The 26,747-nt window shown below is 47.3% G+C and overlaps 1 protein-coding gene across 1 annotated transcript in view; it reads left to right on the forward strand.

Annotated features, from left to right (window-relative positions):
* Nucleotides 1–3,187: 3,187 nt before the first annotated feature.
* LOC146234157 (ephrin type-A receptor 6-like) overlaps nucleotides 3,188–26,747 on the forward strand; it is a 94,571-nt gene continuing 71,011 nt past the window's right edge. Inside the window, exons 1-2 of the mRNA XM_084688240.1 lie at nucleotides 3,188–3,266; nucleotides 9,386–9,450. Of these exons, the coding sequence (XP_084544366.1) occupies nucleotides 3,188–3,266; nucleotides 9,386–9,450 (144 nt within the window). The remainder of the gene's footprint in view (nucleotides 3,267–9,385; nucleotides 9,451–26,747) is intronic.

Consider the following 26,747-nt stretch of genomic DNA (forward strand, 5'->3'; position numbering starts at 1 on the left):
GGGAGGTGAGCCAAACCAGGAACAGGTACGCGCGTGTGTGTGTGTGTGTGTGTGTGTGAGTGTGCATGCGTGTTTGCGTGTGTTTGCTGTACGTTCAAATCTCTTAACACAATTGAAAGCATTTTTCTTGAACACAAGAGATCTGGGTTATTGGAAAAGCATTAAAGAGGTAATAAGCTCTTTCATGTTTGGTCGTAGGGGACTTTGGCAAGTTTTAAACAGCTGGCACCAGCCATACACAATAACCTAATCTGGCAGAAAAACTGCAAGAGCTCTACTAAAGTAGATGTTTTTCATAACCCTTTCCATACTCTATATACCTAACACACACACACACACGTGATAAACAATTCCCTCAACTATGTCCTTACCTACAGGGGACTATGTGTGATGCACAGTTCCACAAAGCAATGTCATTTAAATCAAGAGCCTTAGATTGACTTTGCCAACAAATTGGAATACACAGTTGACAGTAAATTGCGAGAGGCAATTCTGGAGTGGTGCAATCACAGTTCATTTTATAGGATTTTTTTTCTCTCTTCTTGAGTCTTTGTATAATACTGTCTGAGATAGTCCAATGTCGCTCTAGCCTTGAGGGACCAGGGTATTGCTTAGATGCTTCGACAGGCTGTTTTAGCTCTCCTGCCACAACAGACTGGACTCAAAGACATCCTCATAGGTACAGGGCAACTGCTGTTAACGTTTCAGTTATGTGCTGTGAAAGGAGGCCCTGTTCACAGGACCCCTGTCTAGGTTTAGTCCAAGATTTCTTTTCAAAACACACCACAGTTTGATTGATTTACAGTTCATTCAAGCCTGCCCATAATAGTGTCTTTATGAACATTTTCTCAACGTCACCTCTAAATGTTGGTGGCCCTGAATGGCACTCCTCTGCTCTGGGAGTTGATCTGATCTGGGATTATTCACAGAGATGAACGGACAAATGGACAAACCGACAGTGTGTCAAGTCTGTCATGCAGGCAGACCCGCAGAGGCTAAGAGGAAAGCTGACATGCAGACAGACAGAGAAACTGAAAGGCAGGCAGTCAGACTGGGAGGCAGACAGGCAGGGAGGCAGACAGGCAGGGAGGCAGACAGGCTGACAGGCAGACAGACAGGTAGCTAGAATGGCAGACTAAGGGACGGACGGGCAGACAAACCGACAGACAACGAGGCAGAGAGACAAGCAGACTTAGAGGCAGGCAGTGAGGGTAGACACAGAAACAGACAGACAGATAGACAAAGAGGCAGGCACTCAGAGACAGACAGACAGACAGACAAGAAAGGCTGAAAGGCAGATGGGCAAGTAGGCCGAAAGGCAAGCAATGTACCTATTAAGGTAAGACAGACCCGTGGGTCAGAGTTAGCTCTCTGCTCAACCAGTCATACCTCATTTCCCAGAATGAACAGCCTGGAAATTAGGTAGGTCTTCTCAATTTGTCCAGTTTTAACCATCATTCTAACTTCTCCACAATCCATTCCCCTCCCCTAACCCCCAACAAGCATTTTTTTTTGTCACTAGTTTCTTTTCCTCATACATGGCATTCTTACAAGCACGCTGTTGGACCTCAAGTATCTCTGTAGTGTGTATCTAGCAGTTCTTGTAATGGACTATCCACAACATAACTCTTACTGCAGAGCTTCCCTAGTAGCAGAACTTGTACCCACTGTTTCACTGCAGAATGGAGACATGAACCTAGTGGCACATCGATAGCTTCTGATCTACATACGGTATAAGTTCGGACAGCTACAGCGGCAGGACAAACAAACACATTAGCAGCCCAGGGGTCATACATCATCATCAAGACTTCTCCCTCACTGAACTGGACTCTGCTGGCAGCCGCCCTGCTCGCGCTTTTTGATTGGCTGTGTGCTAAGTGGTTGTGACCGATGTGATGGTGATGTATTTACCTGACAGCTGGCTGTTCTGCTGGCCTGTTTGGGGGGGGGGGGGGGGGATCAGCATGGGAGGGAGCACAGCTTAGTTTCACCAGGCTTGGGGAAGTTTGCTTACTCACTCGATGAGACGCCCATGGAGATGTGAGGAAGACCTTGCCTAATCTTGGCTGACATTGGCGCCTTGGCAGCGATGGAACTGCCTGGAGCCCTATGGAGAGTGATGGTATACACACTGCAGTGTGATTCCTATAGAGGCCATGGATCCATGAGCAGAGGGTGCCCTCCTTGGCCCTTTGGTCTCATGGTTTGGTGTATAAAGTTCAAGCTCAATCCAGCTCACTGATTCTTCATGTTGACCGATTATGTCACACTGATAATTAATAAATGCACATTCTACATTAAGATGCATCATTGAGGATAAAGAAGCCCCTTATTGTGAGATAATTCCATTCATTAACCTATTAAGCAATGCACGTCCACATGGATGACACACAAACACATAAAGGCCATGCCTTGACGATTACATAATACAACTCCTGGTTTTCAACGAGTTTGTTTGTGGGCTTCTTTAACTGTCGCAACCTATACATAAAATTGAACACAACTGTAACACTGATACGCACCGAAAGCACGTACATACACACGCTGCCTTTGTGTTGTCAACTAACCCCCTCTAGTGCCGAACGTACTGCACAGATGCCCTGAGTCTCTCATCTCTCAGCTCTGGCAGTCTGTTCGGTCCCTCTACCGTTAGTAAGCTACAGACTGCTGCAGCAGTCCAACTAACAACAGACCAGCTGCACCGTGCGTGTTTTCCTGTACATCGAGCACGAGCCAGCCGCCACAGGAGTTTGGACTTGGAGTCCGTCACACCTTCGCAACTAAAATGCATTCTAGTCGCTGAACAAGATGAGACAGGCTATGTAGGGATTATAGTTTGCATCAGTCGTGGTAAAAAGGCTATGCAATTGTAAAAAGTTGTAATGATCTGAGAAGTATATTCATTGCTTGTTCAGTGCGACTGGAAGGCTAGATAGAGTCAGCATACTTCTTTAATGTTTTATCACCTTGAGAACTTCACCGAACATCAACGGTGCTCCTCGCTTAGTCACCCGATGGGTCCTTTGCAGTCCAGGTGTTAGCTTATCCAGCTGGGAGCGGATGTGAGGACGGCAGAGACTCACCGCGGCTCCGCTTTAGAGGGATTCAACAACGCACTCTGTTCTCGGATACCTTGTCTTGGATATCGCGCGGCGCACAGCTGGGCAATCCAGTGGAGGTTGCAGCGATGAGCTTTTTAGAAAGATTCTTCTTCATTTTCCTTTTCCTACGGATTCTCTTCACGCACTTCAGTCACGGCAATCAAGGTGAGCTATTCTCCAAAGATGCGGACGTAAACACATTTTATAAGACATGATTTATTAAATACGTTTTATTAAATATTGTTAACCTTGATAATGTGTGTAGGGTGGCGAAATATTCACTTATGGCACGTGTCGTGACCATTTTCCCTTGCCATATAATGTTTGACCGGTCAGAGATCAAATTCAAGTAAATGTCACTTTCAAATAACCAACGCTCTTGTGCCACAAACAGTAGAACACCTTTGAATATTCACTGCGCTTGACTCTTATTTATTTTCCCAGCGTGCATGCTTTTAAGTGTGGTATCATAAAACACACCTACAGCTCCAATAGACAGAGATAAATGGTTTACAGCAGTCTTTTCCCGCGTGCGGACGCAGTCATTGGAAAGTGAGAACTTTGTATCGCGCGCACCGTGCTCCAGAATGAAGCTATAATAGTGACATGATGTAAGGATTGAGTTTACCACACATTTTGGGAATCATTTGAAAAATAGCTGACAGAATGTACGTGGACAACATACATCCCTAATATTAGTCACTGTAACCTACTTACTCCATATTCTACAGCATGTCAGCATGTGCTCTTTACTTCCTAATCAAAAATACACACATAGTATCCTGCACTGCAATAGACCAAAACAAATAAAATCCAAAAGTATTTCACACATACTGTATCAGATGTGTGTGTGTGTGTGTGTATATGTGCACGTGTGTGTCTCATTGTACTCTGTGGTATAAGCTATCAGTCAGGTTTAAAATAGTCCTATTGATTTTTGAGAGACACATTGGGATCTGACTTCCAGGTTATATTTTATTGTTCTCTCAGTTCAATAAGACAGATTTGGCTCCTTCTCACAGACAGGTGCACCACCAGACAAAGCTCATTGGGTGTTCATGTTTGCCTGGCCAGTAATGAATGATGATGTCGCTGATGACTTGTGTCCAGGTCTTATATTGACTGGCCAGTGAAATTATTGTATATGAGTCAATTCTACATTCCTAGATAATCACATCTAGTCCGTAGGTGGTCGAAATCTCATTTTGACTTCAGTAGACACTATATATTTGTCTACAGTATCTAAATATCGAACAAACTATTTGTTGGGCATAGCAAATTCACACTCAATGAAGAAAAACCATAGTATTTGAATTTTTTGGTTTCTTCCTAAAACAACTTGCACTCAATCGATATCATCTGTGCTGCAATAGTTGTGTATGCGCTAACACAAAGGAGCGGAAGGGCATAGATTGGGAGTTTCACAGCAAAAAATTGGGCGAGATTTCAGCTGTAAGAACAACAATAAAAACCTCTGTCTCATCACCTCTGTCTCTTCGCCTGTGTGCCTCTCCATTCAGCATGGCAGACAATCCCTAACACACACTCACACTATACACGTTGCATGTGCATACACACACATACATATTGACACACACGCATACACACTGAAGCTCTGCTGGGATCAGGGACAAAAGCGTATGGCGCTATGTGTGCCTTTTTATTGCACTCACCTTAGATTGTTTACGTCTGTGGACCCAAGTCAAGTTCAGCTCGTGTGCACATCCGAAAAATACAGATTCAAAGGAAAAGTGGATGTTTGGGTATTTCAAGTATAGCAGTAGGCCTACAGCTATCTCACTTTACATCAGTGGCACAGACAAATACTGTAGGATTAGAGAGAGAAAAATGTCAGACTGTCCCTTTTTTTTCAGCATAATGTCTACAGTGTTCACTTTATGCCATACATGCTTTTGTTAGCAATGCATAGGAAACCCTAAAGGCCAGAGCACAGAAAGCATGACGAGTTTAGGTCACTGATACAGCTTGTGGCTCAATCTATCATCAAAGCTTGTCTCAGTAGCACCATCTACAGCTCGGTCAGTACACTGCGGTGAGGTGGCATGCTGTGGAGAGAGCACAGCCAGCACCTGGGTCTTGAATTCTGGAAGACCATCGAACCCATCACAGCGGAGTTTCTGCTGTTGATTTGACAGGCACACACACACACACACAGCAGTAATGCGAGGTTTGCAATCCCCCTATTTGCAGTCGTCGCCTAGGTTTTCACAGTAAGGCAGTCACTAGTTGGAAATGACCTCGTCTCTCTGAGAGAGAACTACCAGGTTACTGAAAAAAATGAAACCCAGGTACAGAAGAAATCCTGTGAATTATTAACCCTAAAAAATGTTCCACACCATTTTGAGGATGCCTCTCTTTTGACATTGTCTAGTATTCATGGCGACTAATATGTCGTTTAAAATAGTCAGGTCTTCTATCAGATCTAAACAACATCTTTCCCCTGATTTGCTGTGCTACACTTCTGACATTAAGATGTAGAATAGTGCTGGGTTTCATCTTGAATGACTTGCGTTTCCAGAGCAACCCGATCCATGCCTGTCAAATTGCCTCTGCAGTAGATAGCGTTTAATTTCACAGCACATCTCATCATCAGACAAGAGCAGAGGCTCTTTGTTTACACAAGTAAATGTCAATCTTTTGTCTCCCCTAAATCAATTTACACATCGTTTTGTTCATCACTCAACCACTTCTGTTTAGTTTTTTGTGTGTATAGATGTTGTTTTTGACTACCGGTATGCACTTTACACCTTGTGTCACATGTAATAATGGAATATATAAAGGAGACTCTTTAATCCAAGCAACCTACATGTTGTCTGGATAAACACCACGTCATGTTCATTTACAATCTAAGCACAAGATAAAAACAAAAATGATTCTTTATTTTCCTCATGGTCTTTAAAAGGAGTTGTCTCAGACATTGTTAGGATAGAAATAGAGCAAGTGTGCTTCTAGATTGCATCAGTATCTTCACATAGAGTTTTCCCTTAATGACATGTTGTCCATCCATAAAGTCCCATCCCATCCATCAACTGCATGGTGGTTGTTCTGGGCCTCTTGTATGGCTTGTCAGTGTGGACAGTGCATACCATGATTGTGTAGAAGATCCACATATTCATGAGCTGCCAGCCGGCCGGCGGTGTATTTATACCCCAAGAGAGTCCCAGAGGACCAGCACTCCAGCAGGGGCTACAGGGGAACTGAGCCTGCTGAGACACAGACTGGTTGAGAGACTGGTTCTTTCTCTGCCACTCTCTCTTTCTCTCTGTCTCTGTCTGTCTCTGTCTCTGTCTCTCTCTCTTTCTCTCTCTCACACACACACACACACAGACATACACTCACACACACAGACAAGCAGACACTGTATTTAGGCCATGGTCAGGTGTATATGCTGTGTGTGAGAAATAGAGCCAGACATGGTGATTAGGGCTTTCTCTAGGGTTCAGCTGCTGACCAGCCTAGTGTTATGGTGTAATAGTACCCATTAACACCAGTGCTACTGGCAGTCCTCTACCCTGCTCTGGCCTGGCACCGGGCTGGCTCAAAGCTGGCCTGGCAGCCAAAGGCAGGCTGGAAAAGGACCAGCTCGTCTGAATTACAATTGAAACCGAGGCTGGCTCCTGGTTTGTGTTGCACACAAACGATTTCTTGATCCAACAGAAGTTCAATAAGAAAAGAGGAATGACGATTAATTATTCCATCCCCTTCCACCCCCACCCCCCTACACACACAAACACACACACACACACCCTTCTTCTCAGTCCTCTCCAGGAACATGACATTGTTTTTAATCTTATGAGTTTTCCACCTGTGCTTTTATTCATACGTGGCACATATTTTATGTTACTGTAAAGGTCAGAGAGAATACAGGTTTCCTTTCCTAGATTTCCTCAGGACAGGGAACACACCAGCTTCATGAGGGCAGTGGTTGATGCTGTGCCTTGTTTGGACCCTCCTGTCTCTAACATATGTGTCATGGCGTCCCAAGCTCACCAGGAGTCCCTATTCCATTAATGTGAGCCCAGCATGTTCAGTCCACCTCCCTCCTCTTGCTCCATTTCCCCATCTCTTCATTTCGCATAAACGCTCACGGGGGCCAATGAGAGCCGAATTGCATTTGTTTAAACAAAATATGCATGAAATTAATGAAATCAACGTTTAACATTTCAGCACCCCAGTTCAGTCGAGCGTGCCACAGACATAAATGTTAAGTCGATCAGGGAGCAGTCAGGCAAACGCCGTGCCGCCAAAGAAACAATTATGAATGGCAGACAGACGGATGCATGGATCATTCCCCGGCGTCTCTCTGTTAGTGATGGCCCCATGCGGACTGATGCTGCTCTCTGAACACACAATACCACACGTCCTGAACCTGCACACCAGGGAGAGTTTTACATCTTTATTGGGTGTGAAACTTTTAACAAGCATAGGTGCATTGAAATTGTTTATCCAGCTCTTCTGGATTGTATTTCGTAGCTAGTACAAAATATATATGCATATATACGACATGCACAGTATGTACTCTATACAGTGTAATATGTGTAAGTGTCTGCTTTCAACCAGTAAAAGTGTAATGCAGACTTCAAAACCAGCACACTGTTCATTAGGTCTAGGTTTGAATGATGCAAAAATGCTTTTTCAGCTCATCTCTCTGCTTATTGTGCCATCATAGCCCATAGTATTGCTCTTATTCTCGGGGCCTAGTACCTACAGTATATTCCATTTCCTGTTACCGTACTCCGTCTAGACTTCTTCAAAACCCACTATTCTGTGTCCTTGGAGGTTGTCACAGTGTAACTGTTCAATGTTTTGACTCAGCCAATGCCTGAGCCTAAACAGCTGTTGCATTGTGTGTCAGTGCAGTGTGTCCTCTGGCACATCAGGAGATGAGGGGAAAGTGAAAAGAGCATTTAGCTTGTGACACACACACACACACACACACAAGGATAGGCAGATGCACACACACACACACGTGACATCACACAGACAGTGTCCTCTGTCAGAACACACAGGCTCTTCAGTGACAGTCTTGAGATTCCTGTCATACATGATCTGTCCACTGGTTCTGATGTTGGCTTTAAACCCAGTAACACATGGATTGAATATGACTTATTCTAACGGAAAGTCCTATCCTGAAGAATAAAGTGGCACACGCATATCTCCATGAGCTCTGACGTGCATGTAAAGACTAGAATGCTTTTGGCCATGGGGCTTTATCAGGATCATTACCTACAGTAAGGTCTATATTTTGCCAATTTGACACAGCTTGCGCTACTTCTGAACGGCACTGACTGAATGTCACAGCCATGTCACGTTGCTAATCGAAAGTTAATGGTGATTGTGGGTTAATGCAGCTAACAGAGAGATGAGGTTTCAGTAATGAGGACCATGGAGACTGCAGTGACATACTGAGGACATCAGTGACTGGCTGGCCGGCTTTCAGAGCTTAACAACTGTCCACACATAATACCTTCACTTATTAAGGGACCACATCCGATTTCCACAGAGTGGCATTTTAAACAGGCCATTTAGTGGACTCCCAATAAAAATGTGTTTCAAATTGTGCTCTCAATAACAGTGTACTGAGTTGGTATACATTACATTGGTAATGTTCTGGGTCTGAAAGTGTAGTTGGTATTAATTGGGTGACTGTATTGGTTATTTGGCCGTGTCTACTAGCTAATTGCACGCCATGTAAACATAGCAAAAGGTTTAAACTGAATTAATCCAAATACCCTCTTGCAAGGGTCAAATAGCCAGAATCCATCCCAGATTTCTCACACTATCAATACTCAGAAATGTTGAATTGACAGAATGTTATTTATTCCCATATGTGCTCCAGATACACCGTTTTCCATACATTTCCCCTGGTGGAATATTACAGTAAAATGGTTCCTGTTTTGGAATAGATATCTGTGATCGTATCTCTGCTCATGCTGCAGCCTGACTCTGGGCACAGGAAGGCCATATTGTCTGACTGAAATTGAAATAAAACTGGGGAATGGGAGAGGATGGGAGGGAGGAATGTTCTGTTGACAGCAATCTGACTGCAATCTATCAGCACCAAATTGTGTTGTGAGCTCTGAGGCTCTGCTGCTTCACTGTACGTCCTCATAAATATTCATCAGCAGGAAACCCATTTTTGTTAAGATACAAAAGTATAAATGAGCACATTTATGACCGGTATTTCAATTACTGAATGGGAGATAGGGTTTTTTGTGTGTTGACAGATTGCTAATGGCTGTATTTGTCTCTTTCCTGTGCAGTTGTGCTGTTGGATACCACATCGGTCCTGGGGGAGCTGGGATGGAAGACCTATCCAATGAACGGGGTGAGTATGGAACCAGCCTTGCCTCCTTCACTCGGTGAGGGTTATGACAATCCCTCGCCTCACTCAAATCACATGGCTTTGAGTGGATCAATATCTAATCAATGGTATTGACTGCAAGAGGTCATTATGAGCAACAGCGATTGAATCCTCAAAAGATATCCCCAAGGACCCCGGAGAGAGAGAAAAAGGGAATATAACTCAGAGACAGATGAACTGGCTTTCAAAAAAAGTTCCTTGCAAAGTTCAATCTATTTTCCTCCTTTAACTCTCATCTCTGCTCTAGTTCGTAAGGACATTGAGAATTGTAATTGACTCTTTCAGAGTGACTGAAAATGAGTAATTTAGGTTCTTTATCTGAAAGGTTCCTGGCTCTTCGCTCCTGTTCATGTCTGGCCCAGGGTTTCTTAAGCAGACAACTGTTGTCCTGTCCATGGTCAGCAGCAGTAATGTTTCTGTTCATATTGTTCGAATGGATATTCAACACATCGGCAAGATACATGTCAAATTCATCTTATTTGAGTTTTGAGTTGAACTACTTGAAATAGTTGTTTAAAGTGCATCGTCCTTGCTGTGAATGGTCCCTGGTGTACTTCTGTCTGGCTGTTGACTGAGTTGGAAGGCCAATGACCGCTGGGATTCCATGACCAGGCCCCTGTTCTGACATGTCAGTACCCTAATCCAAAAAACGGAGATATCTTTGGCCATAGTAGATTAAAGCTTTTAGTTTAGTCTCAGGTTGAATTTTTTTTTGAGAGCTGAAATATTTTAATGATCACTTTTGAGACCAGGCCTAATCTCTGAGCGGGAATCCTGTCATTGTATTTACACATTTGAGTCTTTCTCTCTGTACTCCGTGGTTAAACCTAGACCACTGATTGATTCCCGTCTACCTGGGAGCTGTCTGGTTAATATTCAGCTCCAGCCTCCAGTCAATCTTGCCTACTGTATGTCCTGGTGTCTCTTTATCTTCTCCCTCTAATCTAAGCAGCACTCCATGCTTTTCACACCCAAAGTGTCTTCTCAAAAACCTCCCCAACCTGCTGGAGGCCCTGCACCCGCAATACCCAACATCACATCCACCGTCTCTCTCTCTCTCTCTCTCTCTCTCTCTCTCTCTCTCTCTCTCTCTCTCTCTCTCTCTCTGTCTCTCCTATCTCTGAGAGGCCTTCTCTGCCCGTGTCAGGGGAGCAGAGGTGATTACATCATGTAGGTCGCTGTGACAGCCGCCCGCAGCGGAGAGAAGGCCCGTCTGCAGCCCTGACTCCATGATTAAGCTGTCAGCCCTCTCCTCTCCCCTCCACTCCTCTCCTCTCTTTCTCATCTCCTTCTTTTTCTCTGCTTACTCTCTCTCTCTCCCCCTCTCTCTCTCTCTCTCTCTCTCTCTCTCTCTCTCTCTCTCTCTCTCTCTCTCTCTCTCTCTCTCTCTCCTCTCTCTCTCTCTATCTCTCTCTCTCTCTCTCTCTCTCTCTCTCTCTCTCTCTCTCTCTCTCTCTCTCTCTCTCTCCCCCCCCCTCTCTCTCTTTCTCTGTCTGTCTCTCTCTTCTTGTCTCCTCCGCTCCCTTTTCCCCACTCGCCCGGCCAAGTGAATTGCCCATTAATATTTAACACAGCGAGGTGAGAGGGCCACAGGGAAGGTGGGAGATCTGGGGAGGTAAAACAGTGTAAATCCCCCAAGCTGCTGCTGGCTGGAAGCATCATGAGGGCCAGGGAGCCAGGGAGGAGCCTACCTCCTCTGTATTAGACACACGCCCTGGTGTCCGACCACCACAGAGAGACGCTGTGACACGTTATCAGACAGCCGTATTACCGATGGCACCTATGCATACGTGTCAGTCCTGTTACAGTCTGGACTGGCAAAGGGAACATTGCAGTGAGACGTTCATCTCACATTATGATTACTGTATGATCTCCTGATATGAGTTGTGCAGGGAGTGTGTGTGTGTGTGTGCACTGGAAGATGTGTATGGTCCTGAAGGTGGAAACGAAGCAGGAGTCTTGACAGAAAGGTTTCATAAGAGTGTTTCACATACTGTAGGTTGAGCTCAGACACTGAAACACACACTGTTCTGTACTGTGTCTCCATGTTACTGGACTGCTCTGGGTGGTCGTGGGTGTGTGGATGTATGTATGTGTCAACGCCGCATTTTTTTCCCCATCTTCAGCCTCCTTACATTGTGCAACATCTGTATTGTTTACCTGGACAACGTTTTCACTCACTATAATTTTCAGTTCAACTCAAATCGGTGAGCTAGACTATGTGTAAGGTTTAGAAGCATACTTTAAAGCTGCAGCCAGCACATGCTGCTGTCTTAAAGCGAGATAAGGTTGAGTAAAACCAGCTCAGCCAAGGATCCCCCATGTTCTAATCTGTAGGGAGGGGAGTGAAAACATTGTCCAAGCTGACGCTGTAGGCTGCCCTCCAGCCTCTGATGGTGCCAGGGAGGGCTTGCTAGCTGGGAAGAGAAGAAGGAGGGAGAGAGAGATGGAGGCGGAGAGAGAAAGAGAGAGGAGGAAGAGGGGGGGGCGGGCGGGGAGAGAGAGAGAGAGAGAGAGAGAGAACGAGGTAGAGAATGAGACAGACTCTGGGCTGTGTTGATTTCCTGTACCAGCTTGGATTGTGCTCCCCTTTACATTCCAGTCCTGCGTCTTAGGGCGGCTTTAGTAGGGATGCAGCATATGAAGTTGATTTAGCTGTCAGTCTGAAGGCTTGGTTGGGATAGCATTCGGGTAGCACCCAGCTTGACTACATAAAGATGTGTAGCACGTCCCAAATAAGACCTGGAAATGTGGTTAATTCATTGCTAAGGGCATGTTTGGTGTGATTATCATGGCTACCTGGGAATATTTTTTAATTAAAGTAAAAATTAGGGGAAGTCTCAGTGTGAGACAGCTTCTATCAATTAATTAATAGTGGCTCAGCTCTCCCAGTAGAGCAACACACGTCCTAATGAAAGGCCACATCCTAGCGGCTCACAGACAACGGTTCAAGCTGTAGACTCCAATTTTCATTCTGTTTACACAACAAACTGCAGATTCAGGCCGAGCTACTGTAGAAGCTGGCCCTGAACAGTTGTCAACGCTTTAATTAAATATAAGTAGTCCAGCTCTGGCTGGGTTATTGACAATAGAAAACTGAAGAAATTGTCCCATGGGTGACCATATGTGGAAGGCAAGAAATGGATGTTTTACAGAATCAGGCAATTAACTAATGATCAGTGGCAGGAACTCATGAAGTTCAGCGTTATCTTACAGAATAAGTAAACAATTGATAGAGTGTACATTTTTTGTTCTTTCATTCCTTTTCGCGAGACATTTCAGAGCTCTTCGAATCCTTGAGATGTTGCATAACATTCTATTATTTATCTGAGACGGCGGCATTTGAGGTGTTTGTGAGTCAAAGGAACATGTCTCATCTGTTTTGGTCGGCCGTGTTTTGCAACTGCCGGAGGACAGACAACGAACAGAGGGTGAGAGGAATGGAGAGGAGAGGAAAAGAGAGGAGTGGAGTGGAGATGAAATGAGAGGCGGAGAAAAGGGGTGAAGAGGCAAATAGAGGAGGACTGCTGATTTGGCGTCAGCCACAATAAGCCCTTCTGAAACCGGCAGACACTCTCCTGAAATATGCATGACTCATATCCCTGGGGAAGATGCAGACAGCCCCAATTTATTTATTAAATTACATAAAACAGCTTTCAGGGATTAAATTGGCTCATGTTTGCTTTTGTTTTAACCAAACAGTGCAATAACGGGTCTGGTGCACAGGTAGGTAATGCACCAAGGAATGACAGTTGTCGCTCATGAGGCAGAGCAATAATCCAATCTATTGTCAGAACACTCAAGCTGTGAACCAGGGAGGCCAGGAATGTATAAACACCATGTTACACAACCACCCTTCCATGCTGTGCTGCATCCAGCTCCCTGCCCAGAATTACCCTCAGAAACTCACTAATCTGCCAGGCATCAATACACGTGTTTCTTGTCCGTGTTTTCAGCGATGTTGACTTCCATCAGGCAGGGCTTCCTAGCTGCTGTTACTGTGTGATGGTGTTGCATGATAATACCCAAGCTGGTTATTGTGCCCCCAAGACAATTGATAGTCACTCTTAATCTGGATGAAGCCTCCACACGAATCAGCATGTCAGGTTTGAAACGTTTAGAGGATTTCCACTGATGTGACTCCAGACTCAGAGTTTGTAGGTGGGTGAGGGATTTCAGAGGTTTGGCTGTTACAGGCAACAAGGGATGGTTATACTGTAAGCCGGAAGGCAGCGAGAGAATAATCTTGAGAACAATAACCTAGGCACACATACGCACAAGCACACATACACACACAGACGCACGCACTCGCATGCAGGCACACACACACACACATTGTTCTTTTTCACCCTCTTCAGTCCAGAGCCTTAATCTTTCATTACAATATTTAATCACGGTAATTAATTGCAATTACACTACCTTGGGCTTATCTCTGAGCACTCTTCCCTGTAATGGTATTAGGAAAAGCCGTGATGGGGCGGTGGAGGGGGGGGGGGGGGGTGTGAAAGGAGGCGATGGGGGGGTTGGGGGTGAGGGGGTGGTTGGGGGGTATTATTCAATCCCATATGTAAACGTCCTAAGGAGCCGCGTGGAAGGGAAGGACGGACGCCCTCCGCAGGAAGCAGACCCTACGTGTCCCCGAGGAGCGGAGGGGAGCGGCGTCGGGGTGTTTCAGCTTGTGAGTGGCTCCGCTGACCTCTGCCATAACCAGGCTTAAGCAGTGCCAGGGGAAGCCGTAATTGGCTCATATCTTGTCAGGGACACACCGGGGCCAATGCCTAATGCACTCCTACGCCATCAAACTGAGGACCGCAGGACAGGCGCTGACAGGGTTTGTGCAGGCTAGCCACCGCCGCGAGAGAGGAATATGTAGATTCAGAGAGAGAGAGAGAGAGAGAGAGAGAGAGAGAGAGAGAGAGAGAGAGAGAGAGAGAGAGAGAGAGAGAAAGATGCAAATACTGTCAAAGAAATGGGAGGGTTGAGGTAAAGGATGCATCTTCATGGCAAGTGGATGTGGAGGGGGCGGGGTTTAACACAGAAGATGTCACACTCCCCTCTGGATCAGGAAGCAAGCAAGAGGTGCCCTCCCTCCGTCGCCCTACCCTGTTCTGCTGTCCTCGCCTTCCGTCTTCTCCTCCCTTCACCGCCTCTCTCACCGCGTCTGCGTTCTCCCTCTCCTCTGTTTCTTCCCTCCTTCTTCCCTTGTTCATTTTTCTCCCTCCACGCTCTCTTCTCTATTCTCTGTCTCTCGCTCTCATCTCTTCTCTCTTTTTGCTGTCTCTTTCTTCGTGTGCTCTCCTTGCCCTCTCTCTCTCCTCCACCTCCCATTGGCTCCCCTCCCCCTCCTCATTTACCCCGCTCATTGACGTCTGAAGTGGGAGGGGAGACATGTCGCTAATCAGCCGTGGGTGGTAATGTTCTAGCCGGGGTGACAGGCCTTGAGGTAGCCTGACACGCCACTCAATGAATCCTCCTGATGGAAATGCATTGTCCTCCGCAATCAGGCCAGCTTCAGCCGAGCCCAGCCCTTCCCCCAGATCGGCCTCAGCCAGGCCTCAAATCACTTCATGCCTCAGCACAGCCCAGCCTTCATTCAGCCTTTTTTTTCTCAGCCCATCCTCAGCCCAGCCTCGACCCAATGTCAGCTTACTTCCAGCCTGCCGCACAGCCTCAACGGAGCCAAGGCCCTCGACCAGTGGAACCTCATTCCCACGCATCAGCCCTAACTTGAGCCCTGTTGCAGCTCGGCCGAACAGTTGAGTCTCGTTCTGCCATCCAGATGGCCGAGGCCAGGTTTTGAGGCATGCAGGCAAGCGGGTGGAGTGTTCCAAGTAGGGTAGCAGAGGCCAAGCTGCGTAGGAGAAGTTTGAGGTCTATTCTCAGGGGGTTGACCAGACCTGTTTGGCTGGTAACAGGCTAGTCTAATTGGGGGGCAAACAGACTGCTGCTACACTTCAAGTATTCCTCTCCTTCTCTTCTCCTCTATCTCCCTCTCCTCTCTCTATGTCATTGTTTTTCTACCTACCTCTCTCTTCCTTGCTCTCTCCCTCCCAGTCCTACATAGACAGAGGAGAGCAAGGTCCTCGTGCTTCTGCTTCAGGTCCACGCGCTTGTTTACTCTTTCTCGGGGGAAAGTTATTCTGCTGTTGCAATTTTCTCTTGAGATCTTCGACCCCTAAAATATGGCGACGGAGTTAATAGTACCCATTTGGCTGGTTGAAGCACCCCCCAAAATTCAAATTTAAATGGTGGTCCTTATCAGTGGTTTGAGTGGAAATTATGCCCAGAGGACAGTCGGCTCCGGAACGCAGTCTGTGTGTACTGCACTGGACAGTAGAGTGTGTATGGTACAGTGCTGTCTCTCGCTCACTCGTTCTAGCCCCCCCCCTCCCACCCCACCTTTTCTTCTTTCTATCTCTCTATCTATCTATTCATCTATCTATCTATCTATCTCTCTTTTTCCTTCTCTCTCTCTCTCTCTCTCTCTCTCTCTCTCTCTCTCTCTCTCTCTCTCTCTCTCTCTGTCTCCCCCCCCCTCCCTGTGACTGGCTGAAGGCCATCAGACAGCTGCTTGGACTGTGGTGTGGACAATTACATACGACCACTCCAACCGGAGCTGCTTATACCTGTTATCGGCGGTGACATGAATACAGCGATTACGTTTGAATTAGGAAGCGGAGCCGCTTCCAGACACAGAGATAATTCCTTGGTTTTAGCACGGGGGGGCCTTGTCAAGTCAAACGGCATGGAGGCATAACTCAGATGACCGGCCTCCCCTGTGTCCAGGCTTGTTATTATTCTCCGTCCTCCCTTGCCGTCCGCCATCCCACCACCATCCGTCTCCCAGCACGCCCCATGAATCTCCTCTCCACTCATCCCAACAATCAATGACATCACATTAGCATACTGTACTGAACACTGAAGGTCATCTCATGGCAGGAAACGAACATGTTTTTTTATCCAAATACAGGATTCAGCGATATGGAAAATGTTACCCTGGAAGAGATTTGGAAATGTATTTTTCTGAAATGATTGGAGAATGGGGTTGGAGGCCTACTCTAACTGCCTGCCTGGAGCAGGTAGACAGGCAGACATGCTGGAGGCAGGCAGACAGACAGGCAGACAGACAGACAGGCCGACAGGCTCTGTGCTCCAGTGAGTGCTCTCCTCCCATACTGTAACATGCAGATTCTGCAGGGCATATGGAAATCAGCTTCCCAGAATTCAATCTCGAACATAAGTCTCTGGCCTGTGAATGGATGAGTGCTGGTGGCAGCGTGTTGCGTAAGGTGGCGGAGGTGGCCGAGCGCAAAGATGGATGGGGGGGGGGGGGGGGTAGGGGGGGTAGTGGCACCCAGCAAGATTCCACCCCCCCCCCCCCACCCACCCCCCGAGAACAGATGCCAGCGCTGAGACTCCCTGGCATGGCAAAGGTATTAGACCTAGCAAACTTGCACGGCAGGCATCTTTGTTTGTCTCTCCTCTCCTCCTCTGGGACGAAGTGGTCCTGTACGCATCCCTCATTCTGTTCCCCCTCCTCCTCCAGGAGGGAACGGTACACATCCTCCTGTGCTGTGGAGATAGATGGAGACCACTGGGCTGGATGAGATTTCCTCTGCTCAGGCATTCCTTCTGATCTGTCTGAATGAGACTGGGACAAATCGGGTTTTCTCAAACTCGAATGAAAAAGAAAAGGGCCAAATTGTTACACTATGTAGCTGGCAGAAAAGTAGAAGTCAAAAGGAACATTATTCAGGTATAGACGGACATCTGTACATCTTGGTGTATGACGTAAAAACGTAGTGCTTTTTGATGAAGATAAAACAGTTGTTCTCAGCTGCTTGCTTCCTCTCCATCCCTCTCTCCAACCCTCTTTCCACCCCTCTCTCCATCCCTCTCTCCATCCCTCTCTCCATCCCTCTCTCCACCCCTCTCTCCACCCCTCTCTCCATTCCTCTCTCCATCCCTCTCTCCACCCCTCTCTCCACCCCTCTCTCCATCCCTCTCTCCACCCCTCTCTCCACCCCTCTCTCCACCCCTCTCTCCATCCCTCTCTCCATCCCTCTCTCCATCCCTCTCTCCACCCCTCTCTCCACCCCTCTCTCCATCCCTCTCTCCATCCCTCTCTCCATCCCTCTCTCCACCCCTCTCTCCATCCCTCTCTCCATCCCTCTCTCCACCCCTCTCTCCATCCCTCTCTCCATCCCTCTCTCCATCGCCCTCTCCTCCTCTTACCCTCTGTTTTTATCTCTCTCTTTCTCTCTTGTTCTAACTGTCTGTCACTCACTCTCTTTAACTCTGTTCATCTCACTCTCTATATCTTTTTCGCTGTTATCCCTATCTGGCCAGCTCTCCTTTAATTGATGTCTTTTGTGAGCAGACAGGTCATTCTGCTCCTTCCACCTCCATTTCCAATGTGCTGTGTCTAACCAGGCCAGACTGGGCACCGATGGGCCTGGCTGCAGGATGTCTCAGGCTGTTACACCCAGACACTCAGCCCTGTGGGACAGGACCGACACAGACAGACACCGGGGTGGAGACTGAAACACGCTCACTCACTCAGACACACACACACACACAGAATGTCTCTCTCTCTATCTCTCTCTCTCTCCTCTCCCTCTCTCTCTCTCTCTCTCTCTCTCTCTCTCTCTCTCTCTCTCTCTCTCTCTCTCTCTCTCTCTCTCTCTCTCTCTCCCTCTCCCTCTCCCTCTCTCTCTCTCTCTCTGTCTCCCTCTCTCTCTCTCTCTCTCTCTCTCTCTCTCTCTCTCTCTCTCTCCCTCTCCCTCTCTCTTCCTCTCTCTCTTTCTCCGGCTCAACCGATCCCTTCCTCTCCCTCCCTTCCTCTCTGTCTGACAGACACAGCCTCATTCTCAGAATAGAGGAGTGCAGCAGACTGTGAAAACAGTCAAAGCATGTCTGCTGCTCTGAGTGATACAACCCTCTGCCCTTGTTGTCTGAATGCTGGTGTTATCTTTATCACAGCGTTTGGTTTGAGGGGAATAAGGCTGGTGTCATCAAAGCAAGCTGCGCTACTCTTTTTCTCATGGTTACATCCGTAGCAATGTAGTTGAAGTGGTCGACGCATCTATCCTAGACTAGGCTAGGCTAGACTTCACATCTATCCTCCATATTGTCCTGGACAGAAAAGAAATAGTGAATGTGTGTGTGTGTGTGTGTGTGTGTGTGTGTGTGTGTGGGTGTGTATACACGTTCTTCTAAATGGTTGACCTGGAGTAATCCATACAGTTGGTCACCACCCACAGCTTTAGCTAACAGCTTTTTGTGTTTGTAAGTGTGTGCTTGCAAGCACATGCATGTATGCCTATGTGTGTGTCTGTGTCGCTGCAGCTCTGCAGTGTACAGCCGTCACTCTGATCCTACATCAGTCAAAGCCTGCTGAGCCACACATTGACATTCCAGACTGCTGCCTGCCTCTCCAGCAAAAATAGATATGTAAAACGGCAACCTCTCCCCTCTCCCCCCCCCGCCCCCCTCCCCGTTTTCCCACGCATAGCTTGACTCAGGCAGGGATACAGAAAGGTCTCTAGCTGCCGTCTGTTATGACAAGTTCTAGGGGGGAGAGAGGCAGAAAGAAAGAGAGAATAAAAGAAAGAAAGAAAGAAAGAAAGAAAGAGAAAGATGGAGAAGGAAAGGAGGACAAGAGACACAACAAGGTCCACAGCTTTCACCTATCCTGTTTTCCTCTCTCATTCTGTCCCTCTCTTTCTCTCCCTTTGTGTCTACCTCTCTGTCCACAGTCTGTGGGTCATCCACAGTTTCAATACTGCTCTCGGACCAAGCCTTCATACATCGGGCTGTGGAATTCCATGTCAATGGCAGGAGTAGCTCATTTTGTTATAGAGGGTTAGAGAAGCTGTCACTAAGTCTGTACCGTTCCAATACATAGCTTGTTTTCTATGTCTTACCACTCGTTCTCCCTCCCTTTCTTTCTCTCTCACCTGCTTTCTCTCCCTCTCTCTTGTTCTCTCTCTCCCCCTCTTTATCTCCCAGCCTTTCTCTAGCCCAGTGCGTGCTGTAGGAGGTGACATTTTTGCTTCGCTGCTTCTGTTCACAGTCTTGTATTGTTCCCGATTTGGAGAAGAGGAATGTCGATGGTGGGATGTGAAGATAGCCTCCTCTTTTCTCAACATAATGTGTTGCATTAACACCAAACCCTGTTAATAATAGTACTGTATACAATACCATAGTATACAATACTATACTAGTATAATATATACAATAGTAGCTCATATAGGTTCAGAATTATTACAGGTTTAGTTTATTAATTCAAGGTTTTGATAGGCCACTAGGGATTGTCAAGAGGATCAGGAACCAATATGTCCAGTCAACCTGTACTTGTAACAAATGGCGATAAACTTGACATTTGAGAATCCCAGACTACCATAACAATGCGTTTACTATATTTAGGTCTAAATTAAAGAGTCTAAATGACAAAACTTCATAAAAAGGTTATTCGGCAGTCACTCTATTGAGTACTTACGTAGCTACTTAATACATTGTTTCTGTAGCAGTTAAAGTAAACAAGTTCATATGAAGGTGTTTTATCAACGCAAACCCTGAGACCGAGGCAGAGTTACCCAGATAGTGGGGCTTCACTCTGGGAGATGGGCCGTGTTATTGATGGGAGCTCAGGCCCGCCCTGCTGGCTTCTCATTCGCTATGATGGATGCAGAGACGAGCGGGAGCTCTGGGTCTTTGGATTTCATTCGCTCATGGCTGCACAATTGCTCTTATCGATTCGTGGTGGAGTGGTGGGAGGGTGTGTGTGCGTGTGTGCGCGCGCGTGTGTGTGTGTGTGTGGATTAGAAGGAGTTGCTGTGTGGATCCCTTGTATTTGTTTTGCTCGGATGGATCGCTCCCTGTACAACGCAACAGACACACAGTCAGTGGTCTCCTGCTCTCTCCTGCTCCCTCTGTCAGGTCCCCGGAATACTTCTCAACCAATACCGTGTCATGACAGTGGACTGGCACTCCTGAAGCTTCTCTGTGGATCCTTTAAGTGTTGTGATTCCAGCCAGTCAGGACACCCTCCACTCTACATGATGATCACGCTCTGTAAGACCAATCAGGCGCTCTGAAACACACTGACAATCACCTCATTTACCAATTAAACCATTGATTGTCCTATTGGCCCATTTAAGCACAGTGGAAAGCACCGGGACTAACACTATTGATGTGGTGTCCCTGCTCACACTGTCATGGATGACATTACAGACCGCCCTCAGGTCCCCACAAGGGACAGTCTGACAGACACTAATGCGATGACTACGCCCACACACGTAATTAAACACCTTTGCATGCATCCATAGGCATGAAAAGGCACACAGGCATGAATATAGACAAACACACACACATGCATGCACACATGCTGTTTTCCTTAAAGAGCCTTATTACAGACAATATTCTGTCCACATACAAATCACCCTCCATACAAACCCTACCGTCTAAAGAGGCCAGCTTACACACACGTCCTTACTTGGGCACACACATAGCGTACGTACAGCGCAGAAACATACACACAAACACACAAAGTTTTGCTCTTTTTTTTTTCTTTATTGTTTGTTCTTTGTTCATAAAGTCAAAGCTGACCTCAGGTTCCCTGGTGCCCCAAGACTTTTCATTCGACTCTCCTCTCCTCATTCATCTACCAATGGCACCTCCTCCTCCTCCCCTCTGCTCCTCACTGGGCTCCCCTCCTGCATCCCAGCCTCCATCTCCCAGCTGGGGTGTAGGTGTGTGGGGCTGCATCCATCACGCCCCTTCCTCCCCCCTCTCACACACACACACACTTCACCCCCTCTGCTGTCAGGCCAGGGATGGACTACAAATCTTGCCGTCCTGGCGACACAGAGAGCAGCCATTATCAGGCAGCATAACAGGGAGCGCAACATGGTGGGGGAGGGGGGCTCCCGGGAAGGCGCCAGCAAAGTCGAAGAATCGGGAGGGAGGGGCAGAGGATGGAGGCAGTAGAGATAGAGAGACGTGAGCGAGAAATGGAGCTGAAAGAGGGATGGAGGGGGAATAGAGAGAGGAAGGGAGCGATGCAGAGAGCGAACAGACGGGTGTTGCTGTTCTTGTTGGTGAGCTCTGTTTTTTCCCCTGGCTGCTCGCCTGGAGTTAATTGAGGAAAGTCGACCCTGGAGACCAGGTAAAAACACACCTGGTGTCGCGAGGCTTCACTGATTCACACTCCGCTGTGTGTGTGTGTGTTTGTGTGTGTGTGCGCGCCTTCATGCCCTTCTTTGCGGTGTGTCTGTGTGTGTGCGTTTGTGATCAGTCCTTGTGGAGGTATTCTCCTGTCATCTGAAGGCGCCTTCGCGTAGTTTCCAGGGCGACCAAATCACATTTACTCTAAATAAACAGGAAAGTCACGGAAAGTGTTGTCTTAGTTGAGACAGGCGCCAAAACCATTCCCCCGAAAATAAAACATTTATGTTGGAATCAGTCTCGGGGTAAATCGTTTGGAAGCCCTAGGTGTGTTATCCTTCTTATATCATCCTGCAGACATTCCAGTGGCACCTCAAACAGGTGCCACAGGACAATGTCCACAGTGACATTGAATGAAACTAGCCAGGACAGCGCTAGCTGGAATTTGAATCCTATCGCAAAACCAATATACGTTTTAACAATGAGAGAGCAACCCGTTCATTCTGCGGTGGCTGATAAAGTGTCTGTCTCCCCCTCTGTTTCCCTGCTGCGAGAGGCTGGCTCTGTCTTTCCTCCTCTACTTCTTTCCCTCCCTCCTGTGTGTGTGTGATGTGTTTTTCACTTCCCGAGCTGTGAATGCTATGGCAGGGCGGCCTGAATACCTGACCCAATACCAGGGTCGAGGGACAGAGACAGAGAACAGGCATGAAAGAAGCAAAAAAGAGAGAAAGAAAAAGACGAGTGGAGGGAAAATTGCTCTTTTAATGCGTAAGTTATTCAGTTCTTTGTATCCTTCAGCCCATAGACACACATCAACCAACGTGCACACAAACGCACGCACACACATACATGCAGATGTCGTATTCAGTACATGTACATGCATCCATTGTTCTGTGTATATACTGTATACATGTCTATCAATGCATATACTGTACAGTCACAGAGAAAGGGTTTGTATGGGAGATTCATTTTAATATATCCAGGCGAGGCTCACTCCCTGCGGTCACCCTTTAACAGATACACACAAAAAGATAAACAGACACCAACAGAGACACGCACCACACAAGGACACAAAGTTTTCCTCATCAACTTTCGTTCAACTGTGTCACCGTGCTGCCAAGCTGTGAAGTGCAGAGCCAAGTTCCCGGGTGAGAGTCCAGGAGTCTCAGTTGACTCTCTGCTTTTGGAGGATCAGAGCGGACCGAAAGTGCGCATCGCTGTTGTCCACGGCGACTGCGCGCGCGTGTGTGTATGGGTGTCGTTCACAGCAAACTTTCTTTAGCCATTTAGAGAACCACTGCTTTGATGAACCAGTGTGTTCCCGTGTACCTCCAGAATGACCGAGGATTTGATAACCCTGGCGAGGAAAAAAAAAATCTAACTTGTCAGCTGTCAACCTGCTGGTCAAATCTTTTACTCATACCACATACAAGTTAATTTTTCGCTCCCTCTCTCTCCCTTCGGTTCTCTGTCTCCTCCTCTCCTCCTCTCTTTCTCTCTCCATCCCCCTAGCTCTCTCTTCTTAAACACACATAGACACACATACACACACACCCTCCCCCCCCCCCCCCCCACACACACACACACATACACACACCATGTCTCCCTCCAGTTCTGGCTTGTGCTCCATCAGTGTGCACAGCTAAGACCCGAGGCCCTCATATTATACCCCAGCTAGTGTTCTCGTTGCCAAGCTGCGGGATGCCGTTCATGACTGTGAACAGTCTGTCGATACGTTTGCTCAGTCCAGAAGGGCGTTGATTATGAGTATGGATTAGCGAGGCTCATTTGATCGTCCCCTGGATCAATCCCTGGAGCATGGCATCTCAGTCGCACAGTGGGCAGTAAATAACCCAACGCCCACGGTGGCCCCTTGCTATTCACTTACTCTGTGCACCACTAATTATCACATGATGTCGTGTGTGTGTGTGAGAGAGAGAGCATTGTGTTCTGTTGTGGTGTGCTATTGTTACATCTTGTATTGATATCAGACTGTAAAATGCATGTAAGCCACTTATAAGCAACGCTGCTATTTTATGAATGGTTTATCTAAGACTGAAGTGGTTGAATTCCGTGCTTTCCAGCATTATTTGTTGCACTTGGTCTACTCTGATCTCTCTCTCTCTCATTTTCTCTCACTAACGTGTCAGTTATTTCACTGAGCTTGAGAGAATATGGATTCCGTCTTGTCTCTCAGCTCTGCAAGTCAGATAGGCCTCTCAGTATTCCACCCGAGCGACGACATAAACGGTGTCGCCGACATCGCTCCCTGAACCTTATCTGCATGTCCACGCCCATACCCCTCCCTCTTCCCTGAGCCCTTCACTGCCCCCTCCCTCCTTGCCCTCGGCGTGCCTCCCTGCTCCCTGCTCCCTTCCGTGTCTTTGCTCTGCCCCCCCCCCACCCCACCCCACCCCCTCCATCCCTGTTCCTCTTCTTAACAAACCCACTCACTGTCCACTCTCTGGTCCTCCTCCCCTCCTCTGGCTCTTCAATTCCCTCCCGATGGCTCTAACAGTCCCTCCACCAGTAAAGTAAGGATAAAGTAATTCTCTTACAGGGAATCGGAGCCATTTCTAATTCAGACAGACCGGACATTTGACTTTTAAATGCCTCATAAAAGTCCTTCCCATTTACAAGGCGGCTCTGAAGAAGGAGTGGAATCTCTAAATGTTTAATTTCCCTCTTGCCGTACCACGGCAACCATGGTGATAATGTCCGTTAAAGTCATGGCAGCTTTACAGTTGGAGGAGAATGGCCTCACCTCTGGCCGACGAAGGCTAAGTGATTGGCTCTCGTTCACTAGGGAGAGAGAGAGAGAGAGAGAGAGAGAGAGAGAGAGAGAGAGAGAGAGAGAGACAATCTGCCTTGTCTCATGGAGAAATCAATCCAGCTCACTTCTTGACCAAGTTTAATAATACATACAAGGTTGGCTTGCAGCAGGTGTGACACAGCTAAGGCTCTTAATAGGCTCTGAGGAAAATGAAAACTTTAAATATTACAATTTAAATATCAAACTGAGGTTAGATCTAAGTTGAGCTATTTGTTGTGTTTTCTTTGCTGCATGAGATAATGACGTCTGCCAAGCAAAATCAACAACAAAAACATAGGCAAGAGGCATATGTACTGGTATACCTGTTCACTAAAGTATGAATAGTCTACTGTGAGTTCTGACCTTGAGTGGAAATATCTGAGCGGTGAGACATGCACAAAAAAAGCACACGCAGAAACACACACACACAGACACACAAACACGTCCTCCAGAGAACGACAGAGTTCTGTGAATTATTTGATGGGATTTAATGTCCTCTCTCTCTCTCTCTCTCTCTCTCTCTCTCTCTCTCTCTCTCTCTCTCTCTCTCTCTCTCTCTCTCTCTCTCTCTCTCTCTCTCTCTCTCTCTGTCTCTGTCTCTCTCTCTCTCTCTCTCTCTCTGTCTCTCTCTCTCTCTCTCTCTCTCTCTCTCTCTCTCTCTCTCTCTCTCTCTCTCTCTCTCTCTCTCTCTCTCTCTCTCTCTCTCTCTCTCTCTCTCTCTCTCTCTCTCTCCCAGTCAGTAGACCCAACAGGCCTGCATGAAACTGTGATCTGATTGTTAATTGGAACCATGTCAGGTCAGTTTAATATGATCCAGTGGTCCAAGGTGCCTGCCAGGGGACAGGGAGCCCAGTGTGGTGTTTAACCAGGCCCTTCCTGGAGGCTACGTCTCACCTTGCTCCCTGAGCCAGGCCCTGGCGGGTACAACACACAGCTACACGCTCCAATCCCCTGAAACAATGAAACAACACAGGCTCATTCCACGCCGCTCGGGAAGCAATCCTTCTCAGTCACACTCTTGCCCTTGTTCTTTTTCTCTCTCTCTATCTCACCCTCTGTCCCTCTCTATATCTCCCTGTCTCTCTCTCTATATCTCTCTCTCTTTCTGTCTCTCTCTCTGTCTCTATCTATCTCTCCCTCTCTCTCTCTCTCTCTCTCTCTCTCTCTCTCTCTCTCTCTCTCTCTTTGTGTCTCTCTCTCTGTCTCTATCTATCTCTCCCTGTCTCTCTCTTTATCTCTCTCGCCCTTTGTGTCTCTCTCTCTATCTCCATCTCTCTCTGTCTCTCTCTCTCTCTCTCTCTCTCTCTCTCTCTCTCTCTCTCTCAGTGTGTCTCTGCCACTCCTCTCTCCCCCCTGAGATCACCCTAGGGAAGTGGATCAACACCAGGAGCCCCATGGTGACAAAGCCCAAGTTTGGGAGTGTGGAGACAGGGCCCTGGTGGCACAATGTTTCGGGCTAGTTTGAAGGGACGATTCCCTGGGCAGGGGGATCTGGCGTAGGGCTGGTCCTGCTGACAGACGGATGTCTGTCTCAGAGGCGTCACGCTGGATCGCTGTGGGGACTCTCTGGGTCCGGGAAGTAGACTGAGCTGGGAGCTCTGGAGAGGGGGTGGGGGCACCAGGGCCAGGCTACTGCCTCGGTTTCTTCCCTGGGGTCACTTGGAGATGGCAGGGGGACGACCCGAAGGACACACACACACACACTCGTGTCAGACACAGGGTTCAGAGTTCACCTTTCCGAACACATTTACTGTCACTGTCACCGTGTCCCCAACGAGGCCACATGCTTTCTCTCAAGCAAACACACACACACACATACACACTCGAAGCACCGTTGAGGGAGAAAGTATGTGTGTGTGTGTGTCATAAAGACCTGGGAGGATTCTTTACAGTAGGAGATGTGGGAGCTGAGACTGGCGTCAGTGGCGACATCTTCCATCCAAACCTTTGTTGACCACCTTGCTAAGGTAGTTACAGTAGCACATCCACGCTACATCTGTGTCTGGGAGGGTGGAGCAAAGCTAGAGAATCATCAGGAGCCAAGGTTCACATTGTGTTTCCATTCATACTGCCGGAATATGTAAAGCATGCTTTAGCATTTGGTGCAACATACAAGGTTGGACATTGATATCTACTTAGAATTCCTAGTGCAATAGTGGCACACTTATTAGGCAATATGATACTTAATCAATCAATTTGTTTTAATTATGTTATGATTACTGTGATGCCTTGAGGGAAAACTGTTCAATTGTGTCATCTTTTGTGATTAAATTAAAACATG

Source organism: Hypomesus nipponensis, chromosome 23, assembly GCF_054491055.1.
Source record: "Hypomesus nipponensis isolate SF chromosome 23, ASM5449105v1, whole genome shotgun sequence".
Taxonomy (NCBI): Eukaryota; Metazoa; Chordata; class Actinopteri; order Osmeriformes; family Osmeridae; genus Hypomesus; species Hypomesus nipponensis.